Raw genomic sequence first — 16,143 nt, forward strand, 5'->3', positions numbered from 1 at the left:
GGTTGGCTGATTTACAAGTATCAAAATCACAGTTTTCATTTGTTTGATTAATTCTTAGCTTGCATGTTTATCTAGTTCTATAGGTCCACGTTTCTCATTATCTTCGGATTTCCAGCTGCATTTGTGTTTTGCTGCATATTTATATTACTATAATTAATGCATTCGTATTTTCAGCTACATTTGTGGTTTGCTACATATTTGCTCCATATCATAATCTCTTCCTTCCACCTTTCTTAGGAGATTCACTCTCTCAAATCGGCGACTATCATTCTATTACTAAACACCATGCATAATATATTACTTTATATAATCTTACAAAAGAAAACTTTTGTTCAAATCATAATACAATAGATGAATACATGATACAAAATATTTGTTTAAATGATATTAAATTCACCACTAGCATGAACCTCTTTTACCCTCTTTTCATATTCATCTTCCTCTTCTACTTCTTCCTCGTCAAATTCTTCCTCTTTTTCGTCATCCTCTTCAGCTCCCCAACCAAAATACCCTACTGATTTTGAAGATGGCACAGGGTTTCTAGCCTCCTCCACAATCTTCATGATCTCCTCCACACTCTGAAGAGAAAAACTTGGGTTGTCTCGTTGATAATAGTTGGTTTGAGCCGATTCCATGAGCTCCCTTGGTAAATTCTTTAGAAACCATGGATGATTCTTGATTTCTTTGATCGTAATCCTCTATTTGATCATAAGGCAATAAGATCATCATCACAACCTAACAACATAATTTATTTGATTTTCAAAATAAACTGAGTCATACCCGCGAAGGATTTGCCACGAATATACGTGAGAGAAGTTGTTTACATTCTTGAGATATGTGAACATAGTCTGGAATCTTGTATTGAATGCTCATAATACGCTGGAATACAATTAAAGACCAATTTGTAAGCATTTTAAATTCAATTCAGGTAACTTCCGATTTATTTTATTTGTTTCCTTATTTTCTTCAGGTTTTCTGTTTAACCATGTTGCTAATAGTATACAACTAGAAGTACTGATGTCGTTCTCACGAAAATAGACTGAAAGTGAACACTTACACTAATGGTTTTTCTGAAGTTTTTGGGATCAGCTGGATCTTCAAAAGGGTATCCTCCCACCAGCATAACGTATAGTGTCACTCCACATGACCATACATCTGCCAACTACAAAATATATAAAAATAATTAAAAATATATTACTATTTTTGCATGAATTTAATAACATAAATATAATATTGTGAACTTTATATTTATCAATAGAACTCGGCTTTTTCTATCTGAAGGCATAAATTTGTACCTTGCCATCGTACTCTCTACGAGAAAGAACCTCAGGGGCAATGTAAGCTGGAGTTCCAACAGTTGACTTGGGCCTCGAATGAAGAAGTGACGACTATAAAGAAACAACAAAAACAGACTCTTAACATTTTGAATTTTTTTAACTTACTTGAGAGTAAAAATATTGTTATATATTATCAAGACAATTATTATTTCCCAATTTTTAACATATCTATCGAGTGATCCCATTTATGAATGTTCATCTCCTCACATTTTTTTTAAAAAAAAAGTTATCTGATTTTTGTACCCCTCATATTGATCGAAGAAGAATATGATGAGGGATATAAAGTCGAAACATATTTTTTGAACGGATGGATCAAAAACATAAGTGGAATGAGAAATGAAGAAAACTTTAAATATGCATTAGATAAATGTAAAAAAAAGGGGAAGAGATTCAAAATGAAAACTAGATTATAACCTTTGAATATCCGAAATCGCATATTTTCAGCCGAGGTGCTCGACTTCCATCTAAAAGCGTATTTTCCAATTTCAAATCCCGATGACATATTTGCTGCATATCACAACTTCTTTAGGTTGGAAATGATCAACATTATATAATCATAATTTTTCATTAGTTATATAAACTTTACTTTAAAAGATAAAATTCAAATAGAATTTTAATACTTATTTCAATACATTAATATCTTGGAATAGTTCATTATTTTTACCATGGAGTGGCAGAAGGAGACCCCAGAGATCAATTGCTGGAAGAAATACCTTGCCTGTCAATTTTTCAACAAATATAAATAATCACACTATACATAGTTACATACATACATATTTCTATTAATTGGTAATAAAATTTTGTTTTCCTATATATATATATATATATATATATATATATATATATATATATATATATATATATATATATATATATATATGTTTAACAACAGAAATTGAAAATTCCACAAACTATTAAAACGTACTTCATCTTCACTGAATCGACCTGCGGTGCAGATACGATCAAAGAGCTCTCCACCAGCAGCATACTCCATCACTATTGCTAGATGTGTAGGTGTCAGTACAACCTTTATATACATACATAAATCATATATAAATCATGTGTTAGCGAAAAGAATTAATATTAAGTTAAACATAACCAAACTCCTGCATGAAGTTGCAAATATTAATTGTATCCACATGTATAAGTATTTACCTCCTTAAACCGGATAATATTAGGATGACGAAGTGACCTATGGTTTATGATCTCTCTTGCCACATTTTCGTCAATCTGCATTCAGGGTTTTTTATATAAAAAATATATATATTGAAAGGGCCAAACATCAAATTAGAACCTAAAAAGGTGTGAGAACATGACACCTTTTTTTCTGGATGAAAATTTTCAGTGGGAGCATGAATTTAAATGGACATATGTTTTAATCAAAATAGATATCTATCATATACACATACTTTTTCATTTTTGCTTTTTTGGGGACTATGTGCACATATGCACATATTAGATTCTCATTTGATCTTTTCAAAGAAAAAATTGTAAGCATGTACATACAAAAGTAACACATATCATATATATTTAGTTATATACCTTTTGACCACGCTCAATGTATTTCATGGCAACGAGATCTTTGGTTTCTTTATGTCGCAGGAGCCTTGCGACCCCAAAATTCCCAGCTCCAAGATCCTTCACTACCTCGTACTTGTCCATTGAGCTGATGGGCGAGTTTTTGACTGAAAGTGAAAACCTCACCTCCGACACTTTGTGTATATATACAGAGATGTGTATGTGGAATGCGTAGAAACAAAATGTGTGTATATAGTGGATATGAGATAGAAAACACGTGGGAAGGAGACTTGGATACATAAGGTCGGCATGGGAAGTCACATGCAATTTCACGAACTCCCATGACTCCAATCATTAAAATAATTATTTTCTTTATTTCAAGTTGAATTAATTTTCACTTGCAACGTTCAAAAGAATGAACTTTTGGGTGGTTTGAGAGCTTCATATATAATACTTTCGTAGGTAAGTTGATGCGTAAAAGATAATATATTTTGTTGTTGGATATCATATGAATATCTATATTTAAACAATCAAACCAACAAATAATATTGATAATTATTTATAGATTATTTGCGAATAATAAATCTAATTATTATTATTTACCAAGTTTCATCAAGAAATAGATAGACCCTTCGCAATCAGATATGATTATAAGATAGGTAGCAGGAAGACGACCGCCATCTGTGACAAAATTAAGAATAAAACAGTAAAATTAAAATCAACCTTGTAGTAGTTGATCTTTATCGGTGTAACACTGCACCGAGAAGCTTATGTCTTTAAAAGTTTTTCGTCGTTGTAAGGCTGTAAGCTTCAACATAAAACCGAAGATTTGATGCAGAATATACTTCGTTCCAACAGCTATGAAAATAAAAGATAACTGCAAAGCAACGAAAAACAGATCGAAGAACTCAGATTTTGTTATTTGCAAAAAAAGAAGAGGAACAAAGAGGAGAACAGAAAGCGACTTTTAAGTTGTGGGATTTGATGACGACGTCTAACCACTCATATGTTGCCATGTGACAATTCACGAAGTCAACACCTGCTCAACGTTGATGGGGTCGGTTTAAACAGCTCAACCCAAACTCGCAAAAAAATAAAAGTTCCTCAACTCCCAGCGACAGATGCATCAGTGTTGCGCCTAAAACGTGTCATTTTATGCACCATTTCAACTGCTAGGCTAGGCGTACATATGTGGGCTTGGCTCAACTTTTGTTTTCACTAAAGCCTTTGAAGGCCTAACAAGAGAGAATGCTTATAAACCCGTTTTGGATTTCTTCCCACACTAATGTTGGATAAAGGGAATAGCCAACTTGCTTATTCCTCTATAATTTCCAATAATCTCCCACCAAGTGGATCCTTTCAATTAGATAATGACATCACTTGGGTGTCAGGAAGATTGAAGCTTTGTTTTATGTTAACAAACAAAAGGAGACTAATTATGTGGTATCCTTATAGGTTTAAACCAAGAACCTTGCGACATCCCTGGTTTACCCCACACATCACCTTCCATCTTTATGTTTTCACTTAGCGCTAATATGATCATGTGCTAAAATCCTTTTCATGATCCTCTAGAATATAAAGCACTAATCTTCACTTGAGGCGGCACCACCTCTAGCTCATATAGTCATAGTTTTACAACATCTTTGTTGTTTAGATGTCTCCAAAATTTTGTAAAGAGCCTTAACTTAAGCATGTTCTATCCTACCTTACATGGATCTATCATTAATAATAATACATTTTATCGTTAGTGACTTCGTTGTTACCTTTTAAATTGAGAACTAAGAGCACTAATTTCAACCTGGGTTTCCATCACTAAACAATTCTACTTTACTTTTGGACTCATGATTCTCTTGGTAGATGTAACCACATCTCTTATCAGAGGTTTGGTAATTGGATCTTCCAATTTCCTACTTGTCTTGACATAGACAACTTTAATGGGACCACACTCAATTAGTTATTCCCAAAAATTGTGTCGCAGACCTACATGTCTTGATTTCCTAAAATATATTGCATTGTATACTTTAGATAGTATGGCCTCACTGTCATAATACGTAGGTACATATGGCATTTAAATATCCTACGGACAGATATCCAATAGTGGATCTTTAATCTACTCTACCTCTTTGCATGATGTTTAAGACAATAAACTCAACTTTCACCGTAGAATAAGCGATGCATATCTGTTTCTTGCTCGCCCCAAAAATAACACCACAAGCTAGAGTATAAATTCAACCATTATTTGATTTTGAATCGTTGGTGTGATCTATCCAACTAGCATCAAAATAACCTTCTAGTATTCCAGGAGACGACAAATATGTCTACTCAAGAGCACTTGTTCTTTTCATATATCCTAGTACTCTACTCACTGCTTTCTTGTGCTTTGTCCCTGGACTTACAATATATTGACTCAGTTTACTTATATCGAATGTGATGTTAGGTCGGGTGTAATGTGTATCATACATCATTCTCCCAATAGCACTTGTAGATTCCAATTGACCCACTATTCGACCAGAGTTCACATCTAGTTTCACACTAGAACCAAAAGGAGTGTTGAATTCCTTAATATTCAAGAGTTGATATATTGTCATAGTTTTCTCTATATAATGAGATTGACTCAGAGAATTATGACTATGTGTCATTTTCACCTTAATACCAAGAATTGTATCAACTTATCCAAGATCTTTCATCTTGAAGATTGAGATATGTATTTCTTCATCTCAAGAATACCTTGTAGGTGAGTACCAATGATCAACATATCATCTACATTAAAATAGACAATGAATGTGTATTCATATGTGCATGTGGAATAAATACACATGTTAGCACTATTGTGCTAAAATCTAGAAGCGGTCATAATGGTTTCAAATCACTCATGCCACTATTTAGGAGCTTGCTTCAAACCATACACGGAGTTAGCAAATATACACACTTTATTTTCCTATTTGTGTTTTAGGAAACCTTTAGGTTACTACAAATAAATCTCCGAAATCCCATGTACATTCAAAAATGTTTTATTCACATCAATTTGATGAATTTGCAAACCTTTCATATTGATATGAGAGCTATAATCGAACTAATCCTAGCAATTGGGCATAGGTATCAAAGTAATTAATCATTTCTCGTTGTCTCTAGCCTTTAGCAACTAATCTTGCTTTATAGGTAGATATGGATCTACCTGGACTATATTTTCTTTTCAATATCTATTTGGATCCTGTTGGTCTCTTCCCCTTGGGTATATAAGATAAATCTTAAGTTTTGTTGCCCATAATCAAATCCATTTCGTTATTGATGGCTTCCTTCCATAGAGGAGCATCTCTAGGAAACATGACTTCTACGAAGAGTAAAAATGACCTTTAATAGCAAAAATGACCTTTCTCGCTACTTTTTTTTACTACCTTCACCCAAAAATGACCTTTAATATTAAAAATGACCTTTCTCGCTACTTTTTTTACTACCTTCACCCAAATAAGAGTAAAAATCATCTCCTGTATTTTTATCTTTTCTAGCCCTTGTACTTTTCCTTGGTTCTTCTATAACTTGAGAGAGCCGAAAATTTTCTCCAGAAGTACTTATTGGATTTCAGATTTCAACATCTCATAAAAACTTGACCTCAAAGAATTCCACATCTCTAGATTCTATGATAACACCTAATCCATCATCGAATAATAGGTAAGTCTTGTTGCTCTGAGCATATCCAATGAATACAATCTTCAAAGGTTGGACTCTTAGTTTGATCTCTTAGGATCAAGTGGTTGATAGTAAGCAGCACACCCCACGTTCGCAAATAGTGTAGATTATATTTCCTTCCCTTACATGACTTATAAGGACTAGTAGCAACACACCCCACATTCGCAAATATTCAACAGAGCTTCCCCTTACAAATTGTGTGGTAAACCCGATTGGGTACAACATCCACTTGACCTGGTTCTTTCCTTAATTCAGATCATTATGTTGGGGAGTAAAATGTGAAGTTCTTTTATGTATGATACCATTCTCTTTGCAGAATATATCAAATTCTCAATTGATTATTCTCTAACTTTATCGGAGCGAAAATATTTATGTATTTCTCATGTTGATTTTGAACCTCAACCTTATATAATTTGAATACATCAAAAGCTTCATCTTTTGATCACAATGAATAAACATATAAGTATCGGCTCAATTCATCATAGATCGGAATGAAATATCTCTTACCTCCTCGTGTGAGTATTCCATTTAATTCACAAATATCAGAGTGAATTAGCTCTAGTAATGATGTAACACGTTTAACACTTGAAACATATTTCCTAGTAAACTCAGATTTACATAGGTTTCGTATATATCAAAGTCTTTATTGTTTACTTTTATTATACATTTAGTTTTCATTTTCTCAATATTTTAAATATTTGTGTGTGCTAAACGTTTGTTCCATAAAGAAATTAAGCAATTGATATACTAAAAAAAAACATAATTTTATTCACTTCAAAACTAGTTACATCATTGCTAATGGTACTCGCACTATCACTGGCAGTACCCCCACTATCATTATCACTTACACTAATACAAACAGCTTTATGAAAATCAACATCTAAACTGAAACATCGGGCCCAAATCCATCATAATTTCCACCATCTTCATTTAGTTCAAGTCGATACATTCCATGCATGTTAATGGCTTGACCAACAAACAAGTCGTTTCGAGTAAAATTGACACAACCATCTTTTGTCACCAGCTTGTAACCATTCTAGTCAAATTGAGTGTTAATGGCGTAACCAAGTTATCATCATTAGATGCTATTACCTTTGAGATTCCAAGAACACTTAATGCATCTCAAAGAGTAACTCTACGAGCATTATAGAATTTCAAGACCAGTTTTCTAATTATGTGAACACTCAATCTATGACTATCAACACACACCACTATAATTCTTTCAGGTACATAACCATAAGTAAGGAAGTTTGACTTGATTCCTCATACATAAACTATAGCTCCACAATCCATAAACCAACTTATGCTACTTCTTGAGTAAGAGAAGAATTCATTTTGACTCCTCCAATACCCATATTTTCTACTAGGTGATTGAGATCATCAATAACATTCTTACCTTTGTGGCTAGAACCCGCTTTAGATAATGGGGCTCACTTGATCCAACTTTAGTCCTCATGTCCCTATTGTGCATTTCCTCCTCAATTCGGAGGTGCTTCAACAAATCGTTAAAGGAGTAGTCCTCAAATTTGTGCATCATCTTGTTGATAACCTTTCCAAGGAGGTGGAATTTTTTTCAATAATTGTGCCTGGTTGGAAGAGCTCAAGTAGAGCAATGGAAAGCAAAGTTAGTTTGTTGACTATGACATGGAGCTCTTTCACTTACTCTAGGGTTGGTCTATAGTCGATCATATAAAACTCCCAAGTATTTAGACACAATGTATTTGTTGGTACCTACTTCATGTGCCTTGTACTTGAGTTTCAAGGCTTTCCAAAGCTCTTTGGGATCCATGACATATATGTATAGATCATAGAGGTGGTCAGATAGGAAGTTCTTGATGTAACTAAGCCCTAAGTGTTCATAATCTCTGCGCGGAGCCCTCAACTTTTCCAGTTTAGAAATTGCTTTTAAATCTGGCTCCTATCCCTCTTCGGGGATCGGATCGGTTAGAATAGTTGGTATTTATGGATCCATAATATAGCCAAACTTCATCCATAACATAGCCAAACATCAAGACATCAAGCAAAAAACTTGACTTTGTCAACCCATCGAGTGTAGTTTTGATTATCAAAACAATATAGTTTTACAAAGTTTTGGATCATTTGTCCGAAGTTTGCAGAAGAGCTCTCAATGCCCATTTGTTGTGAAATTTTTAGTCACAATAAAATCCTTTAAGATTGTTGGATATCAGATTAGATAAACAAACAATCAAATCCACAGATAATATAATGAACTAAGTCAAACTTTAATAATCTAGATTTTCAATGGAAAAATATTTCTAGAGGAAATTGCATAATATAGTGTGTCAAAATATGAAAATCGCGATAACCGAATTAAGAAATTGGTGATGAGCTTGCTATACAAGTCAAAGAAAATATCAATTTGGTAAAAGGAACCCCCAATTTTGAAATTTTCGTGGTCACCCAGGCATTTAGTTATGCATATAATTTAACGAAGACATTGAGTTGCTAGTGAGAGCTTAAAAATATATTTTAAAAGAATTTAAGTAATAATTTAAATCATTGATAGTATTAATTATATTGTACTTTTTCATGTAATACGCAACTAATAAAATATTTTAATCGTTCAAAAGCTTTATTATAAATGCTAATCCAAGTTGTGAATTTAGTTAAGGAAACACAGGAATGTGGTGGGAGTCCTGGATCTCCAGACTCGCCGTTGAGGAAGGAGAAATACAGCTGCTGACAGATTGACTTTTAAATCTATCAGCTGTCTTTGAACGTATAAGCTAATTGCATATTCATGGGATTATGATTAATTATTAAATATTTTTTTTATTTTAATAGTTTATAACTTTATATAACTAAATGAAAATCTACGAATAGGTAAATTCAATTGAGCACAAAAAAAAATTGAGAATGACGGAATCAATTTCAGCTACTCATTTATATCTTGCCGTAAAATCTTTCTTTGTATCGGCACGACGGGGGAAAGGTAATAATCATATATTAATATAAATTTATGTATGTTCATATATGAATCTACCAAATCCCCTCTCACCCGCCACCACCTCTACCACCACCACCACCACCTCCTCAACCACCTCCGCCATTGATGCTACCGCTCAGAGTTTTCGGAGGTCCCATGCATTTTAGTAAAAAAAGGCCTTAAAAATTATAAATATAAAAATATAAAACATAAAATTTTAGTTTTTCATTTAATTTCAAAATATACTTCAAAACAATTTTTTTCATTCCAAAAAACACAAAATATATTTGCTTCTTAAATAATATGATCATTCTAATATTCATTCAGACAAACTTTTCAATGAAAGTCTTCATAAGAAATATACCTACTTCTCTTGATCATCCAAGCCAAAATTTTATAAACCGAAATCAGAATAAGAAATATACCTACTTCTCTTGATCATCCAAGCCAAAATTTTATAAACCGAAATCAGAATAAGAACGAAGAAAAATATGAAAACATGAAATTAATGAAATGTAAATCAAAATTTGAAATGTATAAATCACAAATATAAAGTTCTCAAAGTTATATTACATCTATCGAATTGGAATGAATTGTACAATTTATTGCATTATACATAGAGACAACTAGCTAACCATGTAGCTCTTACAATCTTGCAACTCATAAATACAAAAGACAAATATTCCTTCAATAGAAATGGTGAATATACCCCTTCAAGTTCAACAAGTTAAATAAGATTTATTAATTTACCTTTTAAAAATCTGTTAAGCAACAACCAAGAAGATGAACACAAAAGAATCTCTTGAGCAACACTGAACTCTCTAGCATCACTATAACAGGAAAAGTCAAATACAAACTTAAAAAATAAAATGTTTAATATTGAGCAACAAAACCAAGACGGAAAAAGAGCAAAAGTATAATACAATAACCTTGGAAAGTTGAAGAATAAAAAATGAAATTCGACTTAATGTTGCGCTTGAGGAAAATCAGGAAAATCGAAGCTTGGACAGTGGGACGCGTTGGCTTTTTTGCTGAGATTTCATGAATCGCTTGCAGGCTAGTCCCAGAGGGTGGGCGATAGGGGCGACCGTCCAGGGCTTATCTTTCAAAAGGGCCCAATTTTTTTTATGGAAATTGTTATATTTAGAAGATAATACAAATAATTTTCTTTCAATTATTGAGTTATTATAAAAAAACTTGATGACATTTATATATTTTTAAGGGCCTATTTTTTTCTCTCGCCTGGACCCAAAATATTTTTGGAATGTCCCTGATCGCTTGACCTTGAGTAGTTCTGGAGTTAAGGTTTTAAGTCGGAAGATTATAAGCGGGCAAACATCGAGAAATCATATTACCTACACCAAAAAAAACAAACATATTCATTATTTACGTGTACGATCCTACGTCGAGAAACCAATTGTTGGGTAGAATTGAACTAAAATTCTCGCTCTATTTGTTGCATACATCCGCTCTATTTATTGCTTCACATTGAAATTGAGCCTGTTAATAATCTAACATTTTGGGCCTTAAACAACGAACCTAAGGTAATGCCATTAGTGGACAAAATTTTGGGCCCCAATTTGAGATTTGAGAGTGGCCCTGTTCACTAGCACTTCTCGAACTCCCATAAGGTCAACCCTGCCATCGTTACCACCACCATCTTCGCCACTGTCGTCACCACAACCTCCGCTGCACCGCCGCCACCACCACCTCCATCACGCTGCCACCACCTCTGCCACTATGTCTTACACGGCTACCATGGTTATCATTTCCATCGTCACCACCACCGCCACCGGTTGTTACATTCATATATTAATAATCACTTGTGAATAGACAAATACTTATTCATATATGAATACACTAATTCATATATATGACTATATGAATATACCTACTCCTATATGAATAAGTATATACCTATTCATATATGAATAGGTATATACTTATTCATATAACAATATGTATTCATATATGAATAAATTTTGTTTCGTCCTCTCGCTACGCTGGAATACTTAAGCGGCAGAATCAAAATGAGTGGCCCGATTCATTCCCTCGTACTCAACCTTTTTTTTCTCGATTGAACCCTTCTCAATCTACGAATACTATTATTTGTATCTCTCGTTAGTTGTAGCTCTATTTTTTATTTTTATTTTTGTTGTATCTCTAATTGGTTGTAGCATTCATACTATTTAATTATGGTTCCAAAAAAAAATTAACATTTTTATGGTGTGTGTATTCGTACATCATCTTTAATTGCTAGGTGCTCTTCTTTATTTGTCTTGTATTATTTTTTTTTGTGATTTTTTGACTTTTTCTTTTATTGTAACATCCATAAAGTTCAAGCCAATTTATAACTTTTTAAATCATTCAAAACCAATAATTATCACAAATTTGTTTTCAAAATGTTTTCATGTCAGAGTATCCCAAAATTAAGTCATAAAAATGTAAGGAGGTGCACGATCACACCTTCACCTTCCCATGATCAACAGAAGTATCTAAAACAAAATCAACAACTATAAGCCTAAAGCTTAGTGAGTTTCCCCAAAATACCAACGCTATACGATTATAATCATATCATATAAACAAACAACATGCATAATGAGCCATCAGTCTGACTGGACCACCTCGCAGGGCCATCAGTCTGTTTGGACCGCTCTTCGAGCCATCGGCACGTCTGGATAGCCTCTTAGGGCCTTCAGCCTATCCAGACCGCTCGTCAGGCCTTCGGCCTGGCTAGTACACCCTAACCGGGTCTACAGTCTATCCGGTCCGTCGTGGGTATGTTGGCCTAGAGCACAAAGCATGGCCGCCTCAACCCAACCCCCAATGAAATAATCATGTGCACATAAATATCATACGCTAGAGTATATATATATATATATATATATATATATATATATATATATATATATATATATATATATCAAGGTTGTAAAAATCACTCGACGTTAGCTAGTCGGTGGACTGGGGTCAAGGGATTAATCGGCTAGGTGGAGATTAATTGGGGACCATTAATAGCTAATTTGTTAGATTTTAAAAAATTAAATATAACTAATATCATATAAAAGTTCATAAATACCACTAATATCATAACAAAATAAGTTAATATGATAAATACAACACTAATCATACCTCAAATACTTTCTATTGAGATATAACTTCTTCAAAGTCTTAAAATTTCATCGGGTTCTACTGTTTCAGTCATTTTGTATGCATGGATTAATCGCTAAGCGCTCTCTAATCGGTCAAGTAGCGCCTAGGGATTAATCGAAGATTAATCGGGACCTAATCGGGATTTTTACAACAATGATAATGATATATATATATATATATATATATATATATATATATATATATATATATATATATATATATATATATAATAGTCAAACCAATCTAATAGATCACTAATCATAGCAACATCCTATAACCAGGATACCGACTTAACCAGTCACTAACATAGCATCATCCTATATACCAGGATACCGACCTACCAGGTCACTAAGCATATCACCATCCTAACTACCAGTATGCAAATCAATAAACATATCATGCAATAAACCCGGATACAAATCCAAAAAGGGTCGGCATTGGTGCCTTCGACCCTGTTAGTATAGTGAGGACAGCTCACCTCACAAGTAGCTCAGGATGATAAATGTCAAACTCCCCAAATGCAGCTCCAAACTCAATCACCCACATCCATCAATGATCCACTTCCCTAAATTCCGAAATTACTAAAATAGCGCAAGAAGTCAAACTGGTCAACCTTTGGTCAAAGTCAACAGTCAACAGTCAAGGTCAACGGTCCATATTGGCCCAACTCGTCTAGTGTAGCCCACTGACTTGTCGAGGCTTTCCAGAACTCGATAAATCATGAACACCCTAGTTGACTCGCCAAGTTCCCTCGAGTCCATGCAGTATCCAAATGTCAGGAAAGCCCTAACTGACTCGTTGAGTCATCTCATTGACTCGTCGAGTCCATGCAGAAACCAACAACGGCCAATCTCCATCTGAATCGTCGAGTTAACCATGCTACTCGTCGAGTCCCTTCATTCCATTTCTCATTCAGACATTTTTAAGCTACCAACAGCTCCAAATTGCAGATCTAGCCTCCTAGGGCATGGTTTCCACGTAAACGTACAAACTTTACGTGCATGGAAGGTCTTAAATGCCAAAACCAAGCTAAGGGAGAGGTTTAAACCAAAGCGAAGGGTTAAAGCATGGTGAATTCAATAACTTTATGACTTTAAGGACTTAAAGGAGTCCAGATCTGAAGTTACAACTTTGGATCTTGCCAAATACCCGAAATGATCCACATATATGCTAAAAATGACCTTAAACCCAAGAATAAGGAGATCTAACACTAGAATGATTAAGGTAACAACTTGTTACCTTCAAATGGTAGCCAAAACGATGTAGATTCTAGATCTACAAGCTCTTTCCCGTTCCAAGCTTCTCAATCTTCAAGTTTCCCATCCAAAATCAACAAATGACACCTTTCAAGCTCTCAACATACACAATGGGAGTTCAGGAATCGATCTAGGTTTTCCTCTTGCTGTAACGACAATGAGGGAGGCTAGAAACGACCCATAAGTTCTTTAAATATGGTGCAAACCCTAAAATTTAGGGTTTCCATGCACAACCTCTACTCGTTGAGTCAGGGTCCTCCGACTCGCCGAGTAGAAGTCATAAATCTCACGAGCTGACTAGGTTCGACACGACGAGTTAGGGCCTCTAACTCATCGAGTTCCTTCAATAAAATGAATATAAATCTTTTTAAAAATATACCTAGGAGTCGGGGTGTTACAATTCTCCCCCACTTGAACTAGACTTCGTCCTCGAAGTCTGTTGCGGTAAACAACTCGGGATAATGCTCCCGCATCTCTGCCTACGGCTCCCAAGTCCACTCAGATCCCCTCTGGTGTTGCCATTGCACCTTTACCAAAGGTACTTCCTTGTTCTATAGAACCTTCACCTTCCTATCAAGAATGACCATTGGCCTCTCCACGTAATTCAGGCGCTCGTCGACCTGTATATCACCCAATGATACCACTGCCTCCTCCTCTAATATACACTTTTGCAACTGTGACACATGGAAAGTATTGTGGACCTGACTAACCTCCTCCGGGAGATCCAGTCTATATGCCACCTTGCAACCCTGGCAATGATCCTAAATTGCCTAATCTATCGGGGACCTAATTTCCCCCTCTTCCTGAAGCGAATCACACCCTTCCAGGGTGAGACCTTCAGTAATACCATGTCTCCCATCTAGAACTCCAGCTCGGATCAGCGCCTGTCGGCATAACTCTTTTGCCAACTCTGAGCGGTTTGCAGCCGCTGTTTGAGTTGCTGAATCCTCTCGGTAGTCTGCAGAACTACCTATATCCGCCCATCACCTTGTGACTGATCTCACCCCAACAGACTGGGGTGCGGCATCTCTATCCATAAAACAGCTCATATGGTGGGGCAGCAATATTGGAATGAAATTTGTTGTTATAGGAGAACTCTGCAAGGGGTAGGTAGGAGATCCAACTCCCACCAAAGTCAATAACGCAGGCTCTCAACATATCCTCGAGAGTCTGTATGGTCCGCTCACTCTAGCCATCCATTTGCGGGTTATAAGTCATATTGAAGTGCACCCGCGTGCCCAGTTCCTCGTGGAACTTCTGCCATAAACGGGAGGTGAATCGAACATCGTGGTCTGAGACAATAGAGATTGGCACCCCATGACGAGCAACGATCTCGTGGATATACAAGTCGGCCAACTTTTCGGCTGATGAACACTCCCGTATCACTATAAAGTGGGTGCTCTTGGTCAATCGATCCATGATGACCCATATAGCATCATATCCCTTCGCCGTCCTTGGCAGCTGGGTGATAAAATCCATCGTGATCTGCTCCCATTTCCACATGGGAATATCTAGAGGTTGTAGTTGACCGTGCGGCCTCTGATGCTCAGCCTTGACCATCCGGTAGGTCAAGCACCTCTCCACATACCATGCAATCTCCCTCTTCATGCATGGCCACTAGTAACTCAATCGCAAATCCTGGTACATCTTGGTGCCCCCCAGTGAATAGAGAAGCAAGACTTATGAGCCTCCTCCAAAACAATCTATCTGACCCCACCAGACATCGTAACCCAGACCCAACCGCAAAGGGTCAATAATCCATGGGTATCCTGCACAAACCGGGTGTTCTCACCCCTAATCCTCTCAAGCTCCCAATTCTCCTGTCACATACCTAAGCTTAAGCTTCCCTGATCAAGCTCACAAGTGGAGAATCCACTGATATCCTCATACATGTTTCCGGAGTAGAAGATCCAGCTGACTTGTGGCTCAGAGCGTCTGCAACCGCGTTCACTTTACCCGAATGGTGAAGGATCATGCAGTCATAATCTTTGACCACGTCAAGCCACCTGCGTTGTCTCATGTTCAGTTCGGCTGATCCATGATGTGTCTCGGACTCTTGTGGCTCATGTATATGGTACCGGAACCCATAGAGGTAATGTCTACAAATCTTGAGAGCGAATACTACTGCTCCCAATTCCAGATCATGAGTAGGGTATCTCGTCACGTGCGGCTTCAACTATCGTGGCGCGTAGGCTGTCACCCGTCCTCTCTGCATGAGGATCGCTCCCAGTACCATGACAGATGC

General features: G+C 35.9%; 1 protein-coding gene across 1 annotated transcript; it reads right to left on the reverse strand.

The window, feature by feature from the left end:
* Positions 1–268: 268 nt before the first annotated feature.
* LOC145096651 (serine/threonine-protein kinase SAPK7-like) lies at positions 269–3,085 on the reverse strand. The gene is made up of 9 exons (XM_079034113.1): positions 2,880–3,085; positions 2,493–2,567; positions 2,263–2,364; positions 2,002–2,055; positions 1,752–1,844; positions 1,296–1,388; positions 1,058–1,162; positions 781–879; positions 269–698 (listed from the first exon to the last, which is right to left on the reverse strand). Exons 1-9 carry the CDS (start codon positions 2,997–2,999, stop codon positions 378–380), a joined length of 1,062 nt encoding a protein of 353 aa, XP_078890239.1. The 5' UTR covers positions 3,000–3,085; the 3' UTR covers positions 269–377.
* Positions 3,086–16,143: the final 13,058 nt, after the last annotated feature.

The sequence above is a fragment of the Lactuca serriola genome, chromosome 1 (genome assembly GCF_051521515.1).
Source record: "Lactuca serriola cultivar US96UC23 chromosome 1, Lser_US96UC23_V15, whole genome shotgun sequence".
Lineage (NCBI taxonomy): Eukaryota > Viridiplantae > Streptophyta > Magnoliopsida > Asterales > Asteraceae > Lactuca > Lactuca serriola.

Excerpts from the sequence above, each read along its gene's own strand:
- LOC145096651 (XM_079034113.1), bottom strand. The coding sequence starts at position 2,999 with ATGGACAAGTACGAGGTAGTGAAGGATCTTGGAGCTGGGAATTTTGGG. Across the intron at positions 2,568-2,879 it reads ACATTGAGCGTGGTCAAAAG|ATTGACGAAAATGTGGCAAG; the intron begins GTATATAACTAA and ends CCCTGAATGCAG. Across the intron at positions 2,056-2,262 it reads GTCGATTCAGTGAAGATGAA|GCAAGGTATTTCTTCCAGCA; the intron begins GTACGTTTTAAT and ends AAAAATTGACAG.